The sequence below is a fragment of the Rhinolophus sinicus genome, chromosome 14, assembly GCF_057876585.1.
Source record: "Rhinolophus sinicus isolate RSI-liver-muscle chromosome 14, RSI-T2T, whole genome shotgun sequence".
Classification (NCBI taxonomy): domain Eukaryota; kingdom Metazoa; phylum Chordata; class Mammalia; order Chiroptera; family Rhinolophidae; genus Rhinolophus; species Rhinolophus sinicus.
The window spans coordinates 78,931,627-78,958,313 of record NC_142514.1 but is presented as its reverse complement, the minus strand read 5'-3'; the positions used below and the strand labels follow the sequence as shown (position 1 = coordinate 78,958,313).

At 38.5% G+C, this 26,687-nt stretch overlaps 1 protein-coding gene and 1 pseudogene across 1 annotated transcript; one reads left to right on the top strand and one right to left on the bottom strand.

Moving 5' to 3' along the window:
* Positions 1 to 9,021: 9,021 nt before the first annotated feature.
* Positions 9,022 to 12,406, bottom strand: LOC109453334 (small ribosomal subunit protein uS2 pseudogene; annotated as a pseudogene).
* Positions 12,407 to 16,491: 4,085 nt separating this feature from the next.
* Positions 16,492 to 25,958, top strand: FAM8A1 (family with sequence similarity 8 member A1). Its single transcript, XM_019743003.3, has 5 exons — positions 16,492 to 17,325; positions 18,451 to 18,571; positions 20,191 to 20,314; positions 20,812 to 20,951; positions 22,458 to 25,958. Exons 1-5 carry the CDS (start codon positions 16,611 to 16,613, stop codon positions 22,600 to 22,602), a joined length of 1,245 nt encoding a protein of 414 aa, XP_019598562.1. The 5' UTR covers positions 16,492 to 16,610; the 3' UTR covers positions 22,603 to 25,958.
* Positions 25,959 to 26,687: the final 729 nt, after the last annotated feature.

The window sequence follows — 26,687 nt, the reverse complement described above, 5'->3', positions numbered from 1 at the left end:
ATCCCCGGGGCACAAGGATGGTTCAACATCCGCAAATCCATCAATGTGATACATCACATAAACAAAATAAAGGACAAAAATCATATGATTATATCAATTGATGCAGAAAAAGCATTTGACAAGATACAACATCCATTTATAATTAAAACACTTAATAAAATAGGTATAGACGGAAAATACCTTAACATAATAAAGGCCATATATGATAAGCCCTCAGCTAATGTCATAATTAATGGTGAAAAAGTGAAGCCCTTTGCTCTATGGTCAGGAACACGACAGGGCTGTCCCCTATCACCTCTGCTTTTCAACATAGTGTTGGAAGCCCTTGCCAGAGCAATCAGACAAGGGAAAGAAATAAAAGGCATCAAAATTGGGAATTAAGAAGTTAAATTATCACTCTTTGCAGATTATATGATGCTATATATAGAAAACCCTAAAGACTCCACCAAAAGGCTGTTAGAAACAATCAACGAATACAGTAAAATTGCTGGCTACAAAATCAACGTACAAAAGTCCATTGCTTTCCTATATACTAACCATGAAATCTCAGAAAAAGAAATACAAAAAACAATTCATTTCGCAATTGCTGCAAAAAGAATGAAATACCTAGGAATAAACTTAACCAAGGATGTGAAGGACCTATATATGCTGAAAACTATAAGACATTTTTGAAAGAAATTGTAGAAGACTCAAAGAAGTGGAAAGACATTCCATGCTCGTGGATTGGAAGAATCAACATAGTTAAAATGGCCATATTACCCAAAGCAATATACAGATTTAACGCAATCCCCATCAAAATCCCAGTGGTAATTTTTAAAGACATAGAACAAAAAATCATCAGATTTGTTTTGAACCACAAAAGACCCCGAATAGCCAAAGCAATCTTAAGAAAAAAGAACAATAATGGAGGTATCACACTTCCTGACTTTAGCTTGTACTACAGGGCTACAATAATCAAAACAGCATGGTATTGGCAGAAAAACAGACACATAGACCAATGGAAGAGAATAAAACCATATAAATATGGACAGATAATTTTTGACAAAGAAGCAAAAAACATACAATGGAGCAAAGACAGCCTCTTCAATAAATGGTGCTGGGAGAATTGGATAGCCATGTGCAAAAGAATGAAACTGGACTGCTATCTATCACCATGTACCAGAATTAATTCAAAATGGATCAAAGACTTAAGCATAAGACCTGACACAATAAACTGCATAGAAGAAAACATAGGTACTAAATTGATGGACCTTGGGTTCAAAGAGCATTTTATGAATTTGACTCCAAAGGCAAGGGAAGTAAAAGCTAAAATAAACGAGTGGGACTATATGAAACTTACAAAAGAAACCATCGACAAAATAAAGAGGCAACCAACTGAATGGGAAAAGATTTTTGCAAACAGTGCCTCCGATAAGGGGCTAATATCCAAAATATACAAGGAACTCATGCAACTCAACAACAAAAAAACAAACAACCCAATTGAAAAATGGGCAGAGGACCTGGAGAGTCATTTCTCCAAAGAGGATATACAAATGGCAAATAGACATATGAAAAAATGTTCAACATCGCTAATCATTAGAGAAATGCAAATAAAAACGCAATGAGATATCACCTCACCCCAGTCAGAATGGCTATCATCAACAAGACAAATAGTAACAAGTGTTGGAGAGGCTGTGGAGAAAAAGGAACCCTCATACACTGTTGGTGGGAATGCAGACTGGTGCAGCCGTTATGGAAGGCAGTGTGGAGCTTCCTCAAAAAATTAGAATAGAATTACCATATGACCCAGCAATCCCTCTCCTGGGTATCTACCAAAAAAAATCTGAAAACATTTATACATAAAGACACGTGTGCTCCAATGTTCATTGCAGTTTCGTTTACGGTGGCCAAGACATGGAAACAACCAAAATGTCCTTCGATAGATGAATGGATAAAGAAGTTGTGGTATACATACACAATGGAATACTGTTCGGCGGTAAGAAAAGATGATATAGGAATATTTGTGACAATATGGATGGATCTTGAGAGTATAATGCTAAGCGAAATAAGTCAGACAGAAAAAGCAGAGAACCATATGATTTCACTGATATGTGGTATATAAACCAAAAAACAACAAAAGAACAAGACATACAAATGAGAAACAAAAACTTGTAGACACAGACAATAGTTTAGTGGTTACCAGAGGGTAAGGTGGGAGCGGGGTGGGAGTTGAGGGAAAGGGGGATCAAATATATGGTGATGGAAAGAGAACTGACTCTGGGTGATGAACACACAATGGGATTTATAGATGATGTAATACAGAATTGTACACCTGAAATCTATGTAATTTTACTAAAAATTGTCACCCCAATAAATTAAAAAAAAAGGGAAAAAAAAGAAAAAAGATCTATGTTATGAATAATAAAATGGCAAGAGCTACATATCTATCGGCAGTTACTTTAAGTGTAAATGGATTAAATGCTCCTCTCAAAAGACATAGGAAGGCTGGATGGATGGTAAAACAACACCCTTACATATGCTGCCTACAAGGGAATCACTTCAGATTGAAAGATACACACAGACTGAAAGTACAAGGACAGCAAAAGATATTTCAAGAAAATGGAAATGAAAACAACAACAAAAAGGCTGGGGTAGCGGTACTTACACCAGACTAAAAAGACTTTAAAAGGCTATAACAAGAGACAAAGAAGGATCCAGTAATCCCACTTCTGGGTGTTTATCCGAAGAAACCCAAACGCTACTTCGAGGGGACATATGCATCCGTATGTTCATTGCAGCATTGTCTACAATGGCCAAGATGTGGAGACAGCCTGGGTCTCCATTGATGGAAGAAAAGATAAAGAGGAGGTGGTACATATATACAATGGAATATTGCTCGGCCAGGGAAGAGAATGGGTTCTTGCCATTTGTGGCAGCATGGATGGACCTGGAGGGTACTGTGCTAAGTGGAGTGTCAGACAGAGACAGACAGATGCGATAAGATTTCGCTTATGTGTGGAATCTAAAGAACAAAATAAACAAACAAAACAGAAACAAACTCATAGATACAGAGAACATTTTGATAGCTGGCAGATGGGAGGGGTGTTGGGGATGAGTGAAAAAGGGGAAGGTATTAGAAGTACAAATTGGTTGTTACACAGTAATCATGGGAATGTAAAGCAAAGCATAGGGAATATAGTCAATAATATGGTAATAACTATGCATAGTGCCAGGGGAGTACTAGACTAACCAGAGGGATCACTTCTTAAATTCCATAAATGTCTAACCACTGTGCTGTACACCTGAAATTAATATAAAATAATATTGAATGACAACTGTAATTGAAAAATTTTAAAAGCAGAGGAGAAGGTGAAGGCAAATAAGAGGTTCAAATCTCCAGGTAGAAAACAAATAAGTCATTGGGATGTAATGTACAGCATAGGGAATATAGTCAGTAATATTGTGATAACGTGGTACAGTGCCAAATGGTTGCAGGACTTACCATGGTGATCAGTTCTTTAGGTATGTAAATGCTGAATAACTATGGTGTACACCTGAATCTAATACAATGTTGTTGTTAGCTATATTTTAATAAAAATCTTTTTAAAAATAGAGAGAATGGAAAAGAAATAAGAATTGTGGAGTTTTTCATTCTTTTGACCACGAGAGAGAGAGAGAGACGCCAAGACCAGAGTGGAATTTGATGAAGTTGAATTGCAGTTGCAGTTGCAGTTAATGCCCTGCGTGTTTACAACTCCCCATTGGCTTGGCAGTCGGGTCCCACTTTACGATGATGATAATGGGGGAAAACATACAAATAAAGTAAACATTCCTCTCTCTCTGGGGACAGAGAGAGTAGCACTTAGGCTAGTTGACTCTGTCTTGGGGGGAGTTCAGGAAGAAGTTTGGGAAAGGTGTTCCACGCCAAGCATGAAATTCTAAAGGAAGATTTTGAGTTAGTCATATAAGGGCTAAATTTATCTGGGTGCGTAAAAGGTTTTGTGGCTTCTCCCTCTGGGTTGGTTGTTTCCAGGGCTAATAAATTAACGGAACAGCAAGCAGAGGCAAAAGAGTGTTTTTCACATTCATGTGTACCAACACTTTATATTTTATAAATATTTGTCCTTTGTCTTTCATAATAGCTTTTTATTACTGATTGGGTCAAAGCCAAGTGCATCGTCCCTCCCTTGACCTTTCTGCACATCATAATGCTAACATTTGACCAGGGCACTCTATTTGCAGCTTCTTTCCTCTACCAATTGTCATAATCATTTTCTTCATACATCCTACTTATTTTCAGCTTTTTATCTCAAACTATCCATACATAAAAAGCATTCACTTCACCCTAAATTCTCATATTTCACAAGTAAAATCTAATCTTAACCTAAAATAGTCTTTCTTTTTACCACAATTTCATGGGCTGTGTGTGTGTGTGTGTGTGTGTGTGTGTGTGTGTGTGTGACTAGGAGCTAGTCAAGTCTGGTTTGGCGAGGACTGGATCAATTATTTTTAAGGTTCTTGGGTTGTGAAATTTGGTTTGAATAATGGAGTGGAGTTCTTAGCTTTGGAAATTCCTCCACCTACTGGTTGCTTAAATCAGCTGACATTATATAAGGAGGTTCGTTGTTGTTTTATGAATTCTGTCCATTTTTAAAAATGACATATGACACTTGTAAGTGCTGATACATTTATAAATCACTTTGAATTCCAGAAATCAAAATTTCTGTTATAAAAAATATATATTCTTTATACAAAATATTAAAAAGCAGATGATAAATTTCTTAATGCTTTTTAACAACCACTGGAGGGCAGAAAAGCATCATATGGCAATTCACTCCCTGTTTGGCTAGAGAAGGGAAAGATACCTTATGTGTGTTTCTAAAAGTACTAAAATCAAACTATTTTTCAATTTAATCTTTTATTTCATGCATTGGTCATCTTTTCAAAAGAAATACGTAGTGGTGTTTTTTTGGTGTGTGTGTGTGTGTGTCTGTGTGTGTGTGTGTGTGTGTTTTCCAAATTGTTTTCTATCTATGTATCAAATCAGACAAACCTTTATTATAAAGTAGATACTTTAAAGAGCAATTTGCCATCATGGGGTGGTTTTGTCATATATTATTAGTAAGAATAGCTGAAATATATTGATAAATTAAATCTCACTAAAAATTAGATAAATCAATACTAAAACAACAGATTCATGGCTGTCCAATTTTCAGGAATGCTCTTTTCAGTTGTCCTAGCAAAATATGGATTCAAACATGGTTAAAAATAATTAGCTACTTCCCTAACACCTTTTCTTCCAAAACAAACTCCTTGATGATTAGAATGCAATTATTTTCCCTACTTCCTCACCTTCCATTCCTTTTTCAATCGGCCTTTCACCCTTCGCCCCATGAAACTACTCAGGCAAATCCATCAATAACCTCTTAATGGCTGAATCTAGGGAAGGTTCTGTAGTTGGAAGGAGCCTAAACACTTGCTAACTTACACTTAAGAGGAATTTATTGGCAGGCTATCACAGCCTCTGAACTTAAAGGAAGAAGTGTAGATAGCAAGAAATTATCAAGTCTTACCAGGGATCTCTGCTGGCATTATTTTTATACCATCCTTAGGTCACTTCGCTCAAGTTTCCAAGTTCCCAATGAGCATGTCCGTCTGGCCGAGCTTAGGTCACATGCCCACCCGATGGCTTGGAGTGGCAGAGTCAAAGGCCCTGGCAGTCTAACCCCACTGCACATATTAAGAGAGGGGTCATTCACTAAGAGGAAATTGGGGTGCCATTAGCACAAGAGGAAAAAAGGTAGGGTACTCAAAAAAGAAAAACGCCCACCACAGTTTCCCCCTCCTTGATTTCTTTATGATTTTGACACTTTATGGTTCCCCTCTTATGGAAAGTCTCCTGCTCAGTCCTACTTTCCTTCCCATCTCACTGTTCTTTCTTAGTATTTTTTTGTTGTTGTTCTTCTTCTTTTTCAGTATTTCCTTGGCCTCTCTCCTGGGCTTTCTTTTCTTCTCATTTCATAGAATTTTCCACCTACTTGTCAAGTCAAGAATCACCTGTACGCTTATGACTCTTCAATCTGTATCTTTACAGATTCAATATGTTCAACAGCCAGTACCCTTTGGACATCTCATGGGTTCCTTACTCCTTACTGTTCCTCCTTCTACCATCTTGTGCTTCCTTCTGCCTTCTACCATTTCCATGAATGGCATCACAGTCCACTCACTCAGGCATCCAAGCCAGGACTGTGTGATGCTTCTCTCTCTCTCTCCCCAAATCCATTCAGTCACCAAATTCTACAAATTGAGCTTCATTAATTTCACCCCAATGACTCCTCTTTTTACATCCCCATTGCTACTGCCTTGGTTCAGGTTCTCTTCATCTTACCTAGATTGTAGTCTCCTAACTGGAGTGCTTGTCTCCAAATTAACAGCATTCCAAACCAATTTCTATAGCTACCACAGAGATATTTCTAAAAGAAACAGAAATTTGACCAGGTTTATCTCTCTGATTAAAGCTCTTCAATAGCTTCTGTTGTCCACAGGATAGAGTCCAAGCTCCCTCATAAGAGACAAAAGCCTTTCATAGTCTCATCCTTTCCTACTTTTCCAAATTTATCCCTTCTGGGTCCACCCCAAACCATAAATATCAGCTTAGCTATTTCCAGGAACTTTGCTCATGTTGCACCCTCTCCCTGAAATAACCTTCCCGACTTTGTCCTTATACTAAATACTTTTAAGATCCAACCTCTTTCGAGCTCACACTTTGCCCTGTACGTATTTACCTGCCAATCTATCTGTAGCCCCTTGATTACAAAGACTTGGCTTAATTCACCTTTGTGCTCCTAGTACCTGGCATAATAATCAGCATTTATGCTCAGTAAATGAGTATAGAAATAAATTTATGACTAGAGAGGTGGAGGAAATCTACCTCCTCGCCTGAGGAATTCAGGGAGAACAGAGTTAGTTATCAATGCTCTTTGGTTAGAGCCAGCTAGACCTATCTAGAGATGCAGTGTCGGTGACTCTTTCCACTCTGGTTACATAGAATTGCCTGGGGAATTTTTAGAAAATATGGATAGCTAGACCCTAACCAAGACCAGTTATATCAGAAGCTTTAGGGGTAGGGCACAGACATGGGTGGTGTGTAAAGGCTCCTCAGAGATTGTCATGTGCAGGCCCTGGAGCACAGTACTCCTGAAATGACTGCAGTCATACCATGGCATAAAGAGAAGTGGAATGCTCAGGTGACACACAGCTCCCCACCAAAGGAAGAGAGTTAACATTACTGGTCTCTGACCTGGGCATTGGTTTGTAATCAATGAGGAGAAAGCTTTCAAGAACAACAACAGATGACACTACCTAAATATTTTATGATCCAGCTCTAAAGAAGTTTGTTGAAAGTAAGTACTCGAAAAAAAGCTATAATCAGTGATATCATCCATCCTCCTTCTCATGGAAAAATGCTGGAGAGAACTTGTAAGCTATTTAGTTCACTGACAAGGAAAAAGAAGGAATGTGAAGAACTATGGAATCCCACTCAGTATTAGGATTCTTTTGGTTGTAACAGAAATAAGGAGAAAGGAGTTTATTAAACTGAGCAACTCTAAAATTCCAGGAGATGGTTTCAGACATAGCTGGGTCCAGGATAGAAACATGTCACAAGAGCACTTTCTCTGTTTCTCCATCTCTCAGTTTCACTTTTCTCTACATTGGTTTCACTTTTAGGCAAGGACAATTTATGTGGCATCAAAAATGGCCACCAGCAGCAATAGGTTCCTGCTATCCTTGCATATAGCTAGCATTCTAGTGAATGATGGATATCGCCTTTCAGATGGCAAAATTCCAAAGATGATTCTATGTAGCCCAAATTATATCACTTTGCTATCCCTGAACCTGTGGTTAGAGGATAGAATACTCTCATGCTTCTATTTTTAGGGCTACAGGGGTAAGGTCAATCTTATCTGAATCATATAGATTAAGAATGGGGAGGCAAAAAAAAAAAAAAAAAAAAAAAAAGAATGGGGAGACATAGTTCTCCAAAAAGATGGAAATTAAATAAATAAATAAATAAATAAATAAAATAAATTTTGAGTGGCTCAACTGGTGTATAGAGCTTTGTGATTATTACCCTGTTATAGTTACTATTCTTTGGTTACAATCCAAAGAGTTGACTCTGGGTAATAAAAAAAATAACTTACTACAAGAATAATGGGCCCCTCACAAAACCAAAGGGAAAGGTGAACTATTGGACCTTAAAGTCATCAAGAATCCAAGGATCTAGTAATAGAAACTCATGGAAAGTCTTTAGACTGATGGATATCCAACCACTTTCAGTCACCATTCAAGATTCAAGTTCTGGGGCCGGCCTGGTGGCTCAGGTGGTTGGACTGCGCTGCTCCTAACGCCCAGGTCACCGGTTCGATTCCCACATGGGCCAGTGAGCTGTGCCCTCTACAGCTAAGATTGTGAACAACAGCTCTCCCTGGAGCTGGGCTGCTGTGAGCATGCTGCCACAGGCTGACGACTGGCAGCCCACTGCCTCGGCCTCAGCCGGGGGGGAGCACAAGGCTTGTAATACCAGCATGGGCCAGGGAGCTGTGTCCTACACAACTAGACTGAGAAACAAGGGCTTGAACTAGAGTGTGTGTGTGTGGGGGGGGGGGGGGGGGAGGCGGAAAAAAGGGTGGGGGGGAAGATCCAAGTTCCATTGAGTTCCAAAAAATGAAAAGCTTTGTATTGCTGAGACACAGCCCAAATCCTGAAGTCAGCCCCACCTTTCTGTTTTCTTCCTTTTTTTCTCTTTTTTTGCCATCAGAGTAATATACAGAGATTTTTTTGTTTTAGTCATGCATACAATAAAAGACAAATGGCAACACCCTGCCCTACCTTCCCATCTCCCATCTCCCATCCCACTCACCTGGGCTATTTTTTTTTCTCTTTTCCTACGTTTTTTAAAAACTGTTTAATTTCCATCACGCTTATTTCCATGTTGTTTAAGAGTCTGTGGAAGAGCAACTTAAGACCACTCAGTGTTTATTCCTACCATTCAGTGGCCTGAGCAGTGGGGGCTGCAGACCAGTCTTCAGGGGTGGGCTGAGCACTCGGTCTTCAGTGGGAAACTGCTGAATGGGCACAGAGGGCATCTGCACACCTCAGACTAGTGTGCAACCTCAGGTTGAGCAGCGGTGAACTCAGGAGCTGGAGCAGTTCATTCATCTTGAAGTTCCTTCTTGGTCACAGATTTTTCAGCAGCGGCCTGCTCTTCCTTTTCGATCTCTTCAGGATCTCTGTAGAAGTAGAGATCAGGCCTGATCCCCCATGGGTGGTCACGGGAGATGTTGCCACACATGTACAGAACTTCTGGGGCCAGCACCCACCATATCAGACCCACTGAGTGAGTTCCTCGTTGTTGCAAGGGATGGGAATGAGCACATAGCCCAGAGGAGAGTCTATTACACAGAGCAGTGGTAGGCAGGTTAACATGAGATGCCTCTGTGAGAGGCTGGGGGTCAGCCCTGCGATCAGTAGCCACCAGAAATCGCAGCTCCCAGAAAGCTACCTCAATCTTGTTAGTGGAGTTTTCAGTGAAATGGCCAACATAGGAGTGGCTCCAGTGGCAGCAGCAAGCTTCAGCACAGCCCTCTGGTCAGTATTCCTGGAGGAAATGACACTGACATCAGTAAGGTTTTCAATGGCAAAAGCTGCCAAAAGAAGTTTCTCTCAGGTTCTCTTCAGATTTATGATGCAAATATTGCTTTCCCTTCCATAGATGTGCTGTTCCATTTGGAAGTCAAGTTTGGTGCCACCTAAGTGGTTCCTGCTGGAAGAAATTTGAGGACATCCTCTTCCTTCTTTTGCAGAACATCAAGGGCTCCAGATATTGTGAAAGTTTCTCTTTAAGTTATGATGGGAACTCAGAATAATGCAGTATGGACCACTCTGGGTAGTACAGAAAGGCTTGACTTTCCTGGTATTAAATGGTTGCCTTTCTGTTGAAAACTTTTGTGGTTTTCTGTATAACTGTGCAACTATTTTAATTATCAAATTCTCATCAATATTTTTTTCCACATCTCAAACATACTCATAGATTTCACTTTTGCTTTTAAAACTTCTTTCCATGAGCCTCTACTCTGATTTTTATAGCCTGGTAGTTTTCAGGGTAGATTGATAAGCTGTCAAACCACATTTTTTGTTCTTGGACCCCCAAATCCAACATATAGGTTTTCTCTGGGATCATTCAGTTTCTCCAAAGAAGAATACTCCAATATCTAGCATAGGAGGCATAAGTTTGGCTGACGGAATGTCAAGAACAGAGTTGTGGAAAAATTGGGGAAAGGAGTCACTATTCAGCAAACATATTTTTATTTAATTTGCTTCCTGCCAGCACTGTGCTTCACTTCCACTTTCCAAAGTACCCTATACCTCCAAGTTCTGAGCCTCTCCTCCTGAAGTCAATGGCTTTCTATCTTGCAAAGCTACAACCACCTTGTAGGTTTATAACTTTATTCCTTTGTTTCATTTTGATGGGTATTTTGGAAAGGTGAAGAGTACATGTGGTCAGTTCACCTTGCTTTTCCAGATTATTTTTCTTAAACTCATTTAACTCAAGAATTAGATCCTTGCAGATCTCATTTTCTTAGTCATTTCTTTTTGCAACTCACTCCTTCCTTCTGAGTTCCATTTCCCTCTTATTGAGGTATATCCTTCAGAGTCTAGTTGTGTGAGTAAAAAACTCTCCATTTTTGTTACTTTCTCTAACAGTTTAAGGTGAATATCCTTCTAATCACTTCTCCAATCAAGAAGCAGAATTTTGTCAGCCACACCAGAAACCTGTGTGCTCCATCACAATCACAAATCCCTCCCTCCCAGCACAGTAATCCCCATCCTGACTTTGATAGTCATCACTTGTTTGTATTTTTTAAGTGTATCCCTAGACATTATGATTTAGTCTTACTCTTTAATTTTTTTTCTTTTTCTTACAATTCATTTATTGAAGAACTCAGCTGTTTGACATGTAGGGTTCCACACTGTCAGCATTTGGCAGATTGCACACTTATGGTATATTTCAATATGCTTGTTTGTCCTCTATCTCCTTTAAATTGGCAGTTGGATCCAGAGATTGATCAGACTCAGGTTTGATCCCTTTGGTAAGATTACATATTATTATGAATTCGTGTATTTAAACATATTTAATGGGTTTCAGTCCATTCTAATTATTATCCTTATTGAAACTCAAATTGTCTCATTTTTGGCCACTGGGAGCCTCTTCAAGTTGTATCCTGGGTCCTTTGGAAATGACCCTAGAAGTCTTTAATAGTTCCTGTGCTCTCTAGGATGACAAAATATTTCATGCTCATTCTATACATTTCCTGTCCCAGACCTAGAATCACTCATTTCTCCAAGAAGTTCTTGTTTCTTTTAGTGGGACTTGGTATTTCAAGACCACAGTCAAAGTGCTAAGGATGATTGTTGCTACTGAAAAGACCCAGGAAATAATATATAGATAGATAGATAGATAGATAGATAGATAGATAGATAGATAGATAGATAGAGAACTAATGATAATTACTCATTTTACCCATATTACACACACGTTCTCAAAATAATACTAATACTACCACCATGAATATACTGAAAAACTTAATTTATGCTGATGTCCTCCCCATACTCTCCTCTAGTTTTATAATTTTGTATCAATATTTCAGAATATAAATCCATTTCAGAGTACGATCTCTTTCAATCCTGTGTTAGATGTCAATTTATTGACTCTCAGCTCCAAATCTTTGCTCGCTCTGCAATAATGAAGCAGAATTTTGTAAATACTTCTCCCATCCCAGCCTTTGTCATTAGGTTTTCTTAATAGAAGGTGCTCGTGTGGGGGAAGGTGGTGCCACTGGAGAAGGAGGCTTCTCTTTCTTTCTTTCTTTTTTTTTAATTGGGGAAGGGGAACAGGACTTTATTGAGGAACAGTGTGTACTTCCAGGACTTTTTTCCAAGTCAACTTGTCCTTTCAATCTTAGTTGTGGAGGGTGCAGCTCAGCTCCAAGTTCAGTTACTGTTGCTAGTTGCAGGGGGCGCAGCCCACCATCCCTTGCGGGACTCGAGGAATCGAATTGGCAGCCTTGTGGTTGAGAGGACGTGCTCCAACCAACTGAACTATCTGGGAGCTCAGCAGTAAGTAGCTCAGCTCAAGGTGCCATGTTCAATCTTAGTTGCAGGGGTCGGAGCCCACCATCCGTTGTGGGACTGGAGGAGTTGAACCGGCAACCTTGTGGTTGAGAGCCCACTGGCCCTTGTGGGAATCGAACCGGCAGCCTTCGGAGTTAGGAGCATGGAGCTCTAACCGCCTGAGCCACGGGGCCAGCCCGAGGCTTCTCTTTCTGATTCTCATGTGCTTATCTCCTTGGGCTCCTGCAGACTGCATGGCTCCTTTCAGCAGTGCCCAGTGGCCAGCAACAAGCAGCAATTTCCCATGGCAGCTTCCCCCAGTAGTTTCTTGGATGGCTTCATATTATGCTACTGGCAAAGCACCTCTTACAAGCGGCTTCTCTGGGCACTTTGCAGTAAATTCTGAGATAAAGGCACCTCCTTATGGATAGCTTCTTCCAGCACTCCACAGAGAGGATTTCTAATGAACCCCATTGAGGTCATACCTCAGTGAACTTCTTTGGCCACCAGTGAGCCACAGTCATGGCCTTTCCAGCAATGAGGGCCGAGTAGAGGTGAGAGTGCTCTTTCTTGTCCACTCTATTTCAGCCCTAGGAGTGGTGGCTGCTCCCTATATCTACTATTCCTATATGGTAGGATTTCTCTTTGCCTCTTACTAGCTAACCCTCCTTTACTCCAATTCCATTAACAAGACTTTATAGTAAATGTTCTCTGTTCAAACTACTGTGTAATTTTTCTCTCTTAACGGGACTCCGACCGAAACAAACCTTCATTTAGTTTTGTTCCAGATGTAATTAAATATTTAATGTTCAACAACTGTCCTTCTGTCATTGTCTGTCAGTGATTTTGGTCACTGAGCTTCATTCTCTAGTAGATTCCTCAGGAGAAACTCGAGTGAATAACATTGAGTTCTGTCATTTTATAACAAATGTTTATGTTTGTATACTCGAAAGTCAGTTTTGCTGTATACAACATCTTTGGTTCTCATTTTCTTTCTTTGAATATTTTAAATGTTTCACCATTTTTTTCTTGCATGAAGTGTTAATGCTGAAGTCTTATGATAATCCAATTTCTTTCTCTCATAAATTACTTTCTTTTTTGTCTAAGTGACCGCTTTTCAAAATGTAAAATCTAGTTATTTTACTAGAATACATCTTGTTGTTCATCTTCAATATTTTCAGATATACAGTATGCTCTTTCAACAGGAGGTTTCATATATATATATATATAAATATACATATGAAATATATAAATATGTGTATATATATATGTATATATATATGGGACTACATATATGAGAGAAAGAGAAAGAGAGATCTATATATCTCTATATACAGATATATATATAGAATATTTCTATTTCAGGATACGTTCTCTTGAATTATAATGTGTTATATTTGTTCTATTAGCTGGATTGGTTTTATCAGAGCCTCTTTATCTATATGTTGGATCTTCTTTGCCCACTTTCAATACTTGTCATTTGTCTCAAGTCATTTCTATGTCTCTCTATATTTCTTCTTAACTAAAGAAAATCTCATTTTCAAATTCTAGTTCTCCTTGGGCTCTACCTTTTGTGTTTGTTTACTACTGCTTCTTCTCATTCAATATTCTTCTCTGAAATCAATTTTTATTTCTAATTCTTTCCCAAGTTCCGTGATTTCATTTCTGAGTTTTTCTTATTCTGATTTTCTGCTTCATGTCTTATATCGTTTTATTAATATCTCTCCAGTTTTGATATGATTTTTTTCAATGCTGACACTACAAGTTTTGCATCTGTGGTTTGACCCCACCCTCTTTTATTTGGGGTTTGTGAAGTTATGTGTCATCTACTTTTGTTGTAAATGTTGTTGCATGCATTTTTGGTTTCTTTAGCTACTCTGTTGTTATGTGGGGATTCATGGAGATTCAAAATTCGTGTACTGCCATCTTTCCAGAATCCATTTATATTTTTGACTCATGAATACTCTTTACATCCCTGAGATTTCAATCCTTAGCTGAGTGTGATGGGAAGGGGCTAGGGTTGATCAGTATGTTATTTGGATTGGCAATGGTGCATTATACCACATCCTCATTGTGTGATGATTCACTTGGTTATAACATTCTAGGTTGTCAATAGTTTCTCCACAGTACTACATATATTCCAATATTTTCAGCATATATTTTTATTTTTGCAAATTTAGCTTCCAGTCTAAATGTCATTGCTTTGTTGGTAGGTTATGTTTTAACGGCTCCTATTAAGATCATTAATTTTTTCTCTTTATTTACATTCATCATGATGTATGTTATTTTCTCAAGACTTGATGTGCTTCTTCAATCTAAAGAGTCCTCTTTCTTCAAGTCTAGAAAATTATTGGCCATTATTTCTCTGAACTTTGTCTCTCTTCTCTTTTTTGAAATGCCTATTAGATACCTATTGTTGAACCTTCTTATATAAGGTAGAACCTCTGAACTTGGTTACATAAGGCAAAAATTTTTTTTCTTGCTTAAGCCAGTTAGAATTAAGTTTTTCATCACTGAGACAGAAATACTCTTACTTTTCTCTAAAGCAAGGTCAGAGAAAGAGAAGTGATCCCTGAAGCTATCATTTGATTATATGTAATCAGATATCCTTGAAACCTAAACTAGTCCTGCACTTTTTAGTTAGGCAAGTCAATAAATTCACTTACTTTTATCTCCGTTAAATCAGCTGCAATCGGATTTCTGACAATTGCAACCAAAAGAGTACTGATTAATCTAAATGTCTACTATGTGGATGGCACTGTGCCAGATGCAATATAATCAAGTGTTATTCAAAACAAAGTCCATGTCTCCAATAACAACAGTATTTCACACTCATTCACGCCACCTTCATTTCTTTCTTCCTGCTTCTCCGGCCTCCGCCACCCAAACTTGGAATACTTGTTAGTTTAAAGATTAAAACTTCTTACCAGTTGATTTTAAAAAATCTTTTAATAATTTTTAATTGGGTAATATTGGGGAACAGTGTGTTTTTCCAGGACCCATCAGCTCCAAGTCAAGAGTTTTTTTTTTTTTTTTTTTCAATCTTGTTGTGGAGGGTGCACCTCACTGGCCCATGTGGGAATCGAACCTGAGACCTTGGTGTTATGAGCACTGCGCTCTAACCCACTGAGACAACGGGCCTGCCTCCCAGTTGATTTTAAAACCAAATTTGTAAGGGTAACCTTTCTAGCTATAGGCCACCGTGACCTTTCCCTTATTTTGGATTTATATTATCCTCATATTGGTTTAAATAGGTCTTCAAGTGTTTCGTCAAAGTATTTCCCTTTAACCAAATCATTAGTTTTTTTAAGGCTAAAGTTACACTTTTTACATCTCCCAGAGCAAAGTCAATAAAGATGCAAGCTTATTGCATCCTTATTAACAAGTATTCATACGGTACGTACTTGGCCTCTGCAGGTCTTCTGTATGATACTGGGGATACATATTCCTGTCACTTAATCAACTCAAGGACATAGGAAAGTATATTAAAATATAAATATGTAAGAAGTCATATGTAGTTCAGAAAAAGGGGAAATCATGCCTGGGCTTGGGTACGCAGAGAAGGCTCCAAAGTCCTGGGAGATGAACCAGACTTGCCTTAACACAAAATAAATAAAAAGGCACCAAAGGTTGAGACACTGAGTTTGAGAAAAGGCAGTTTTGCTGGAGCAGTAGGCTTGTGTCTACAGCAGTGTAAAGATTTTATGGAAACAGGTCTTAGTTCTAAAATTTGGACAGTCTAGCTCGCAAATCAGCATAGTCCCTCCTCCTCTCTTACAATGAAAATCTTCAGCTGAGCCATACTCTCTTATGTCCCCGTTTAGTTTGGTTATTAATTTCTTAACCTCTTAAGGGGATATGTCTTGTATCATCTTCTTGAGTACAAATGGCCAAGGACTAGTTAATTATAATGAACGCAGGCGGAAATAAGCAACAAGCCCTGTGCCCAGGGAGCAAAACAATCGCGGCTCGGTAATAGAAAAGGTGGCGCTGACTCCTGGAACCTTTCTAGGAAACCCTCTTCCACCATTAGCCTTTCTCCCGGTACAGCCTGAGTCCATATCCCATGGGATTATCTGGAGCAGCCTCCGGCCTTAAACTGCATTAAAACCAGGTGAGGACTGGGTAGACCGTGACGGTCTGGGCCCAACGATCTACAACCCAAGGACTTCGAGCAGACTGGCGAGCAGTCCCCCAGGCGGACGCCAAGGCGCACAGCACCTTCCCTCTGCCCGCCCCCACCACGTCCCACTTCTCCCCTGCCCCCCCTCGCTTCACTTACAGGCCCCCCCCCCACGCCCCGCCACGCTCCGCCTAGCCCCGCGAGGCGGGGCTTCCGCTTCCGGTGGTGGATTGTTGACGCCTGTGGATGCTGCGGTGGCGACGGGGCCGTTGGGGAGGGGCCAGTGAGGCTGGTAGACGGTGCAGTGACAAGACAGCAGAGTGGGGCTGAGACGACGATGGCAGAGGGGCCGGATGAGGCCCAAGGCCGCCCTCCCGGGCAGGGCGACGGTGGAGGGGACCAAGAGCCCGTCGCTTCTCTGACAGGCCCTCCTGCCGCCGCACCGCATCCCTGGGACGAGCCGCAGGCCGAACCACAGTCCCCGGGCCAGCCCCCAGCCGCGGGCCTCGCCTCCACCGCGGCCGCCGCCGAGGAGTCGGAGCCACAGCGCGAGCCTGTGAAGCGCGGGGACGCGATATGCAACTCCGGTGCAGGGCTGCCCGAGCCGGCGGGCTGCGAGTCGCCGGAGGCCGCGGCGCCGCGGGAGAAACCCGCGCGGCTGAGCGCCCGCGAGTACTCCCGGCAGGTGCACGAGTGGTTGTGGCAGTCTTACTGCGGCTACCTCACCTGGCACAGCGGCCTGGCCGCCTTCCCAGCTTACTGTGGCCCCCAGCCGTCCCCGCTCAGCTACCCCTTAGGCGGCGGCACCAACGCCCCCCAGACGGCGGCGCCGTCGCCCCTCCAGCTGGGCTATTACAACCCCTTCTACTTCCTGAGCGCCGCGGCCGCGGGACCTGACCCAGGAGCGGCTCCAGGCATCTCCACCCCTTCTGCAGTCACGGGCCTGGGACCCCGGGCTCCTCACGTGCAGGGATCCGTCCGGGCAACCCCGGTGACGAGGGTAGGATCCGCCGCCCCTTCGCGAACCCCGAGCGAGAATGGGCGCCAGGCAGGTGAGAAGCGCGATCGGGAGGTGGGGCGGAGCAGAAGGGTCTTCAGGGAACTAACTACCTGGAGGGGGTAGAGCAGGCACGCTTTTTTACGCGTGTAACTGCTGCCGCTGCCACTGTTCCGACTGCTGTGTCTCCGTGTGCTTCAGCTATGGTTTGCCCAGGCCTTAAATTCACACAAAAGTGTATACAGAAAGGCTATACAGTTTCTTCTTCCTTTAGACCTGGCATTCCAAACTGATTCCCGTACTCCTCAGACTAATCATTTCCGCATGTAAAGAAATCTCTGCCCTTCAAACCATCCTCATGATTTCCACGCTCCCAAATGGCAAACCTACATGGTGGGGTGGGGGGGAGGGTGGTTGACTGGTAATGCTGGAAATAATCCAGACGTGGATTTATTATATATTGTCTACATATTGTAGGATATATAATATAGATAACAGAATATAATTATATATTACCCATACATTAGGAACAGTGAAACTGATGGATATTTACATGAATACAAATGGAGTTTTGAACTTTTGTCTGGACCGTGGTTGAATGATCCTTGTGTATTTTGTTTACTTCTCTATGGGAATTAGAATATTTTGCATTACACTTATTATTTAGAATTTTTGTTTATTCAGCCAGATGTGGGGAACAGGAATTAGTTGTTCCTGAATTTGATCCCACTCAGAATTTAGGATGACAGATTTATTCAATAGAAAGCAAGAGAAACTAAATAGGAGGTAAAATGAGTAATGGGGATATGCTTTGTACTGATTGTTTATACTTAACCTTGATTTTTACTAAACGTTTAATTTTGTGTCACAGGCTTTTGATCACCTGGATTCTCATGAGTCCCTAGTGAAATGCATTGAGTACCTTAATTAAATTTATCATTGAAATTATTTTTTAAACATTAAGGTGAAAGCAAACTTTAAACTCTTTGTAAATAGTGTAGTATATTTTAATAACATACTGTTGGTGGAGTCAATGCCAGTGATTGTTGCAAAATTATAAATTTTTTTCGTATTAGCATCTTGTACCTTGACTTTACATTCCCCATTAATTTACTTAGCTTGGGTTCTCAAGCCTATGTGAAATGATTAGTGTTCCTAACCTTTTTTTTTTAATTTACAGGCAGAGAGTATGTTATTCCATCCTTGGTCCACAGATTTATGGCAGAGATGGTGGATTTCTTTATCCTCTTTTTTATAAAAGCAACCATTGTCTTAAGCATTATGCACCTCAGTGGAATAAAGTAAGTAAAGGCCATTTGCGGAGAGGTTTTAATGTCTAATGTCTACATATCTTGTGTTTCGTTCTCTTTATGCCTGCAAGTTACTATATGAATAATTGATGGCCAGTCTCATGATTTCTTTATAGGAGCTTTGTCAGTTTTTTTTTCCTTGTTGGTAAGAGAAAAAAGTTAATAAATACTGCAAAATCTGTGGGAATCTCACCTATTAAAAATAGGTAAAAGGAGCCTCCAAACCTAGTTTGATTTTTTTCAACTATTAAGCCAGGAATTCACTTCCCTCTTGCTAGGAATAAAGAGCTTTTGGTAGATGAACTATTAATAATCAGCTAGATGGCATTTCCAAATGGGATTACTTATATTATCAAGGAAGTCCCAAATGAACTGCAAGGTGACCCATTTATTTGAATAATCCTTTCAGATTAATAATCATAATAGCAATTGTCACTTGCTAAGTACTTTCTACATGCTAGGCATTGAGCTCACCTCTTTACATGGATTCTTATTCAGTATTACCACTACTATGAGCTGTAGAGGTTAATACCTCCATTTTACAAAGATTGAAATTTGGATTTACAAGAAATTAAGCCCAGAATTTACGAAGTTACAAAGGTTATAAGTGAAATACAAGATAGTCAAGATACAAACCCTTGTAGTCAAATTTCAGGGCCCTTGCCAGGAACCAGAGTGTTCCTGTGATCCTTTCCTGTCCTCCTTTTCCTACCCCTACATTTCCAATCAAGTACCAATTTCTTTCTGTTGAATATGGTGTATAGCCTTCAACCCAGACCATTTCCTCTTCACTGTCAGATCATTTTTCATCATGGTTTCTCCTTAGTCCAACTACTGTCATCTCTTGCCTGGATTATAGCAAAACTCTTCTAACTGGTATTTCAGTCTCCTGTCTTATCTCAGTCCAGTCTCTGATATAAAACTAGAGATCATAAATTGACTCTGCTCCTCTCCTGCCTTGAATCCCTTCAGTGGTTTCTTATTGCTATCAGGATAGTCTTGTCTTCATGAGGTTGAACAGATGCCTCTATTTCTTAATCATGGTCACCTGTCATACTATTTGAGCCATACCAAACTGCTTACAGCTTCCATCGTACTCTTTCTCTCATTAGTCCCTCCAAGGCTTTCTCTCGTTAGTCCCTCTCTGAAACTTCTCCCTTAACTAGTCTGGCCAACTTCTCTTCATCCTTTAAATCTAAGCTTAAATATCATTTCTGGGAAGCCTTCACAAGTTAAATGTACCTGGTGTGTGTTTGCTTAGTATACTATGGTTTCCTGTCACATACCCCAGTCTCCTATTTCATATCCCACTTTATTACTTATTGTTCTGCTTTCCCTGATTAGTTATAATCTCCATGAAAGCAGAGACCATGTTGAATTCACTCACCATTATATCTATCTCCAGGGCTCTAGAAGAGTGCTTGCTTATGATAGTGCTACTTATTTGTTGCATAAGCTGGTGAATGTTTTATGAAATTAGATGATTGGAAACCTAAAGATCAGTTTAGAATTTCAATTAAAGTTATGACTTACACTAATGGAAAAAAAAAAATCAATGCAATTGCTCTGATAACTAATTCTTTATAACCCCGAACTATTCTTTTGTGTAGGGATATCTCTAAGTTTGCTATGCATTATATAATAGAAGAAATAGATGAAGATACATCAATGGAAGACTTGCAAAAAATGATGGTTGTGGCTCTTATATACAGATTATTAGTTTGTTTCTATGAGGTAAGCTACTGACTTCAGCAAATATTAATATTTAATTATCTAATTTTAGATTATCAGCCCAAGATAAAAAGTTAACAGAAATTTATTTTTCAAATATTTGTCAAATGTCTGTTTTACTAGTTTTTTCCAAATTTTCTTTAATTAACAATACTTTTCAAGTTAAAAAAAACTTTCCAAGTTGAGATGTTATAATTTCTTTGTAATATATTTCAGTCTTGTCCAAAAATATACTTGTAAATTGGTTGTGGAACTTGAAATGTATTTTTCCATAGAAACAACTTGCTAAATAATATAATGGGTCATAGAAAAATATTACAGTAGACATTTGGTGGTGTTAGAAACTTGCAGAAATGCATTAAACCATTAACTTTTGAATATTTTGTAAAATTCTTTCAACTTGAAATGTTTAAAACATGAATAATATGGCAGGAAAACTTACCTTTACAATTGGCATAGTTGAGCTAGTAAGTTATTTCTAAATTATCCACTTTCTTTAGATAATTTGCATTTGGGGAGCAGGCGGAGCTACCCCAGGGAAGTTCCTGCTGGGGCTTCGAGTTGTGACGTGTGATACATCAGTGCTTATTGCACCAAGTCGGGTTTTAGTAATTCCTTCCTCAAATGTTAGCATCACAACGTAAGTTCTTTTCTTAGCTTAAATCCACTATGTACTTAAGAAAATAATAAATTTTAAGTAATCAATATAATTCATGTTATATATACCATTTGACATTGTATTTTTAGAATGTTGGTATTTTTTTCTTCATGGCATATAGTGAATAGGCTTACATTTATTAAGTTTAAAATAAAGTTTATTACTGTTTTTCAATTATTATGATTGTAGACCCCTTTCCAGTATACATTTTCAAGAGAATGACTATGAAATATGAGTCACGATAATGAGTGATTTGGGTGTTGATGCTATCTATCTACGTCAGTGCTCCATGCCTGGCTTTACTAATTCTCTAGATCTGTGGATATCAGTTCCTGATCTGCTGTGAGCCTCCATTTGTTAGTACCTGTCATTATCCCATCTTGATTGGCAATAAGGGTTTTAATAACTATGCATGCATGCATCCTGCTGTCTCCTCCCCGCCCCCCACCCCCCCCAATACAGCTTGTAATACTCCCACTACTTATGGCTAGCTGTTGGCATCTGGCTCTGGGGGAAGGTACAAATAGGGGCAATGGATGTTGTAGAGGTGACTAAGTGATAATTAGTTGAGCCATATTAAGATACTGGTAGAATTGCTGCAACAAGAATGATTCAGAGCTATATTATTAATAAAGAAATATGAACAAGAGATTCTAGAAGCCTTGATTTTGCTGACATCCTTAAAATTTCCTTACAATTTTGTGCTTATAATAATCCTGGCTACTACTTTTAATGAGTTCATAATGGCTAATGTTTATTGACCACCTCTTATAAACTATTAAAAACACTGCAAGTGTATTTACCAATTAAATCCTAACCTTTAAAGATAGGTACTGTAGGTACCATTCATTCCCTTTTCACAGTTGTGGAATACAACTAGTGATTGATAGGAAATGGTTCTAAAATCAACTAGTCTGGATTTGTTGTCCACACTTTTAGCCACTGTGCTTTTTCTATAGCCTCTCAGTGCACTAAAAGGCAGAAATCTAACATTAGTAGGATAATTCTCCATTTTAAGCTATTGTTGAAAGCTTTTTTAAAAGCTTTTTTAAATCACAGGATCCCGCAAAGAAAGAGAGATAAAAGAATATATAGTAATTTACAATGCTAGTGCTTCATGAAAGGTAGAAAATGGTAGTGCAATAAACATACTCAGTTTAGATACTTAAAACACAGGAATGAGTGACTGTAGAAAAGGTAAGAGAATATTTTCTCATGGTAAAATACTAGAAAATACTGTAAACTTTAGTTCACATATTACAGCTTTTCACATGAAAGTTCCAGTCTTACTTTTATGTTCATGAAGTCTTTAGAGCTAGCTGAGATGGTTTGATCATATTTGAAAATAACTCAGCTATCAAAGGTAAAACAATCTCTCAAGTATACCTTGAATGTTTTAAATACATGTTTTGAACTTGATAGAATACGATTCATCTATATGTGGTTGGCATACAATTTATCTCATACTTTTTGCTTTTTTATTTTTAGGTCCACTATCCGAGCTTTGATCAAGAATTTTTCTATTGCTTCTTTTTTCCCTGCTTTCATCACACTGCTGTTTTTTCAGCATAATCGAACAGCCTATGACATTGTAGCAGGAACCATTGTGGTAAAAAGAAATGGGGTCAGATGATGCCCTCAAAATCCTGAATTCCATACTCTCTGGAATAATGACAAGACTATATGTATCAAGGCCATCAGTATCCCTGGGTTACATTAATTGATGATTTAGAAATTAAAGCAGTCTCTCCAGTGTGATACAGGTGACTATTCTGAAAGTATTGATTTTACTTGAATGCCAAAGAACTTTTCAAGAAAAACCTGTTAAATTCAAGTGTTAAAGTTTTAGATCAAAAAGAAGGCAAGTGGTTTCATAATCAACAATGGACAATATTATGCTAAGGTCTAAGGCATTAGAATTTGCTGAAAGCATTTTCAGCTTTGAAATCTCCAAATGAAACTTTAAAAATTTATTTTGGTTTACCCAAAATGATGGAAAATGTCCAGTTGTGTTTTGTAAACACATTATTCATCTTTTAGTTAACACATCTTGTGAAAATTCTTGTGTTTGCTTTTTGGGGGAATGGGGACACAAATTTAATAATCAGCTTATCTCTCATCCCAGGAGCTAGTGAGTTAGCTGCTAGAGAAAAGGGGCAAGTGAGACAGGCCTGGCAATTCCCTTACCTGAAGTTTTAAAATCTGTATTGCAGTTTACTGGGGGAATGATGTAACTTTACAACTGTTCTTAATGCTTAATATGTATTTTGGGGCAAGTATTGCATGATGATAAGGTATTGTCATTGCTATATTAACATTGATTTTCTTAAAGAAATGGTAAGTTAGTGTTTGCTTTTCATATGGGGGGGGAGTAAATTTTCATTGTAAATTTAACTTAAAATTTATGTGCAAGTATTTTCAGTGCCCTAAATCAAACTATAAATATGTGGGGGGAAATTATTTCCATCAAACTGTTGCATATTTACTGTAAAACAATATTCCCAGTATGTGTGTGCATGAAGAAAAGTATTAGTGCTTTTCAGTGTTCTGAGTATTCTTTTTATACACAGGATATTCACATACTAGTTTCCTTTTATATTTTAGTTCCATAACTTGAAACATCAAGGCATTAAATAATCTTAGTATTTCATGATTAAATACTACTGGTAGCCTGTGAAATATTAGGAATTTTTCCAGTATGAACTGTTCTCTCTAAAACAAGAAAGAGTAGCATTTCCAGACATTATTCTAAGTTCTTTGGTTCTGTGGGCCAAAAGCTTATATTTGGGGCCTGCCAAGGATGTTTTGAGGGAAACATTAAGCAAAGTTAACACTTTATGTATTGCTACTTTAATTCTTTTATGAAGCAAAGTTGTGGTGTTTCAAGTGTGTGCGTGCTTTTGTTAAATGGCCCAGTTAGCTGTGTTGAGATATACCCGAACTAAACGTTTTGTTTCTTAGGCATTTTCTCCAACTCTGATATTAATTTCCAAAAAAACAAACAACACTAAATTGTGTTGGAAAGTTCATAATTACATTGCTTAAAGGATCAATCTAGGCTTTACTTTTGGTCTTAAGTTTATTAGCAAATGCAAGACACAGCTGTTATCACTGTATTAATTTTTAAAGTGGGTTTTTCTTTGATATTTTAAAACTGAAAATATTCACATTTGATGGTTATAGAGACCTTAACAGTGTCCTTATTAATTCAAAATAATTTTATATTAAATCTAACATCACAGAAAGCCTGTTGAGAGTGTCAAAGGATTAAACATATCATTCACTTGTAGCCTCTGGGAAGACATTTGAAGTGTTACGATCCTTCAAAGTAAAAATAAATAAAACTAAATTTTTATTAGACTAGAAATTAGGAAATGTTACATAAGCTTACCACTTAGTAGTATATACATTAATGTATACATTATTTTCGCCACTGATTGGGAATTCAAGTTGAAATGTCCGTTAGTCATTTCATTCTGAAATTTATCTTTAATGTATAATTTCGTCTGAGATAATTGGATGGTTTACCATTTAGGCTATTTTTATTTATATACTAAAACAAAAGCAAACAAGTCATCTAGTTTAATGTTATACTTAAAATAATGTAAATTTTCTATAATAAGTCATTCAGATTAATACCTATGTAGGTTCATTTAGATCCATCTCAGGATTCAAGTTATACTATATTGCTCTGTAAAACAAACATTAAGTATTATTAATTTGTCTGCTTTTATAACAGAAAATCGAAGTCTTATTTATGAATTCAGCCCTAGGAAGATTTTAATTCCAAAATTATTGGGGGAAAAAATGACATATCAACAGGGAAGAAAATGGAGCCATATTTTTTTCTCTTGAGGTTGTGGGGAATAGAGAGAGAATCCCTCTCTTCATATCACTTTTCTATTTAGTATATGTCATTTACAGAAATGCTCATTTTCTGTGTCAAAGTATAATTCTATGTTGAAGCTCTAGCCTAAAAATTTAGGCAAAAAGAAAGTTGTCTTCATAGTACAAACATTATTCATCACTTTTACAACATCAGGGAACACAAATTAGGAATCAAGCTAAGTGAGAATACTATTTCAATGAACAAGCCCTAAATAAAACCACAAAACAAGCAGTTAACTTAGGCATGTAGAAAATCTCAGTACCCATTACTAAAGGGCCTGAGTGGCAGTGCACCTTGAGAAAGTCTGACATACTAATATTCCTGTTGGGCCTAGGGTCGGTAAGTGTCGGTAAGCGTAAGTGATGGCAAGGCAAACCTTGCTTTTAGACTAATCTGTGACTACAGAAATCAAGCCAACACTTTTTGGGATAGTAAGCCTTTACTTTAAAATACTGCCCAACTGATACTTGCGTTAGACTGGTTCAGAAGTTACTTCTACCTAAACAGTTACCTTCCAGTTTTACCCAAATGTTTAAGATTTTGGGAAAAAAGTATTAGAGGACCACTTTGTCTAAATTGTATTTTATTATCTCAAATGGTAGTAAAAATTGTTTTGACGCTAAGATTTGTTCCCTTAAAGTGACTTGTTTGGGTGTTTCATTTATGCGTATTTCCAGCAAAAATAAGGTAGAAATGAGTTGAAAATTAAACTATTTGCTACTTAGGAAGAAAGGGCTTTTTAAGAGAATAGCATTAAATATTTTCATTCCATACGTATCCCTATTAAAACAGGCTATTGTTTATTTTAAAGAATATTTCTAAATAACAGTATTCCTAAAATCTGACCAGTACCATTTCACTTACTTGCCATTCCCCACCCCTCCATACGTAAGGTCAAAATCTTTACAATATGTACTTGCCTAGGTGAAGTTCCTCATTTCAAACTGTATATGTGTATTTCCTTGCAGTTCATTATAGTAGGGCTTGACCCACAAACAGTATTTGATGGCCTGCCTATAAATAAATTCAGCATTCTATTTTTAGTAATTTGTATGCCACCAATTTGTATTTGTCTCAAATAAATACTTGGTCACCAAGGATTTTGTGTTTTGCTCGTTTCTTTAAGAAAGTTTGCTCTAGAATTTCCTAAAGGAAACCTTGCTTCTGAATATAGCTTTTCTAGCATTCTCTGCCTTCAGGAGAATGGCTAAAGCAGTCAACTCGAGTGCTTTCAGAAACAGAGGTCCACCAAAACAATCATCCACTTTTTGAGATATGTTCTTTTAGCAAGTCACTCAAAATTTACCCATGATGACTAAGCTTATGTTAAACTAATCCTGTCCTTAAAGTTGTTAACCCATCACAACTATCATGCAAGCTATCAAGGACTTGAATTATACACAAGGAATCAGAAATTCAAAGTCTCATAACTAGTAAATGACTCAACTGGACAATTTAAACCTAGTTCTCTGATCTTTGAAGCTTTTCCTATTCTAACTTTTACAGACAAATACAGAGGAGTGGATACAACACAGGCCCTCAAAAAGGACAAAGATAATACTTAAATGTGGTTAAACGATGGCCTGGTCTGAGTCTTGCAGACGATGTGCTATTAGGAGCCCAGCCACAAACTACACATTGTGGAACTACAGTGGACTTTTGAGATAAGTTTATAATGGAAATAAAGGATCTGACAATGTCATACAGCTGATATGTATAGCTAGACCCAACACACCCATTTCCTCTATAACAAATTAGTTTCCATTAAACACACAGACTAACCTTTGTAAAATTTCCATTGAGTTTCAAACAGGCCCAGGAAATGACAC

Bases quoted from the DNA above. Each gene is read 5' to 3' on its own strand.
- FAM8A1 (XM_019743003.3), top strand. From the start codon at position 16,611: ATGGCAGAGGGGCCGGATGAGGCCCAAGGCCGCCCTCCCGGGCAGGGC. The intron at 17,326-18,450 runs GTGAGAAGCGCG...TTTAATTTACAG, and splicing joins CGAGAATGGGCGCCAGGCAG to GCAGAGAGTATGTTATTCCA. The intron at 18,572-20,190 runs GTAAGTAAAGGC...TCTTTTGTGTAG, and splicing joins ATGCACCTCAGTGGAATAAA to GGATATCTCTAAGTTTGCTA.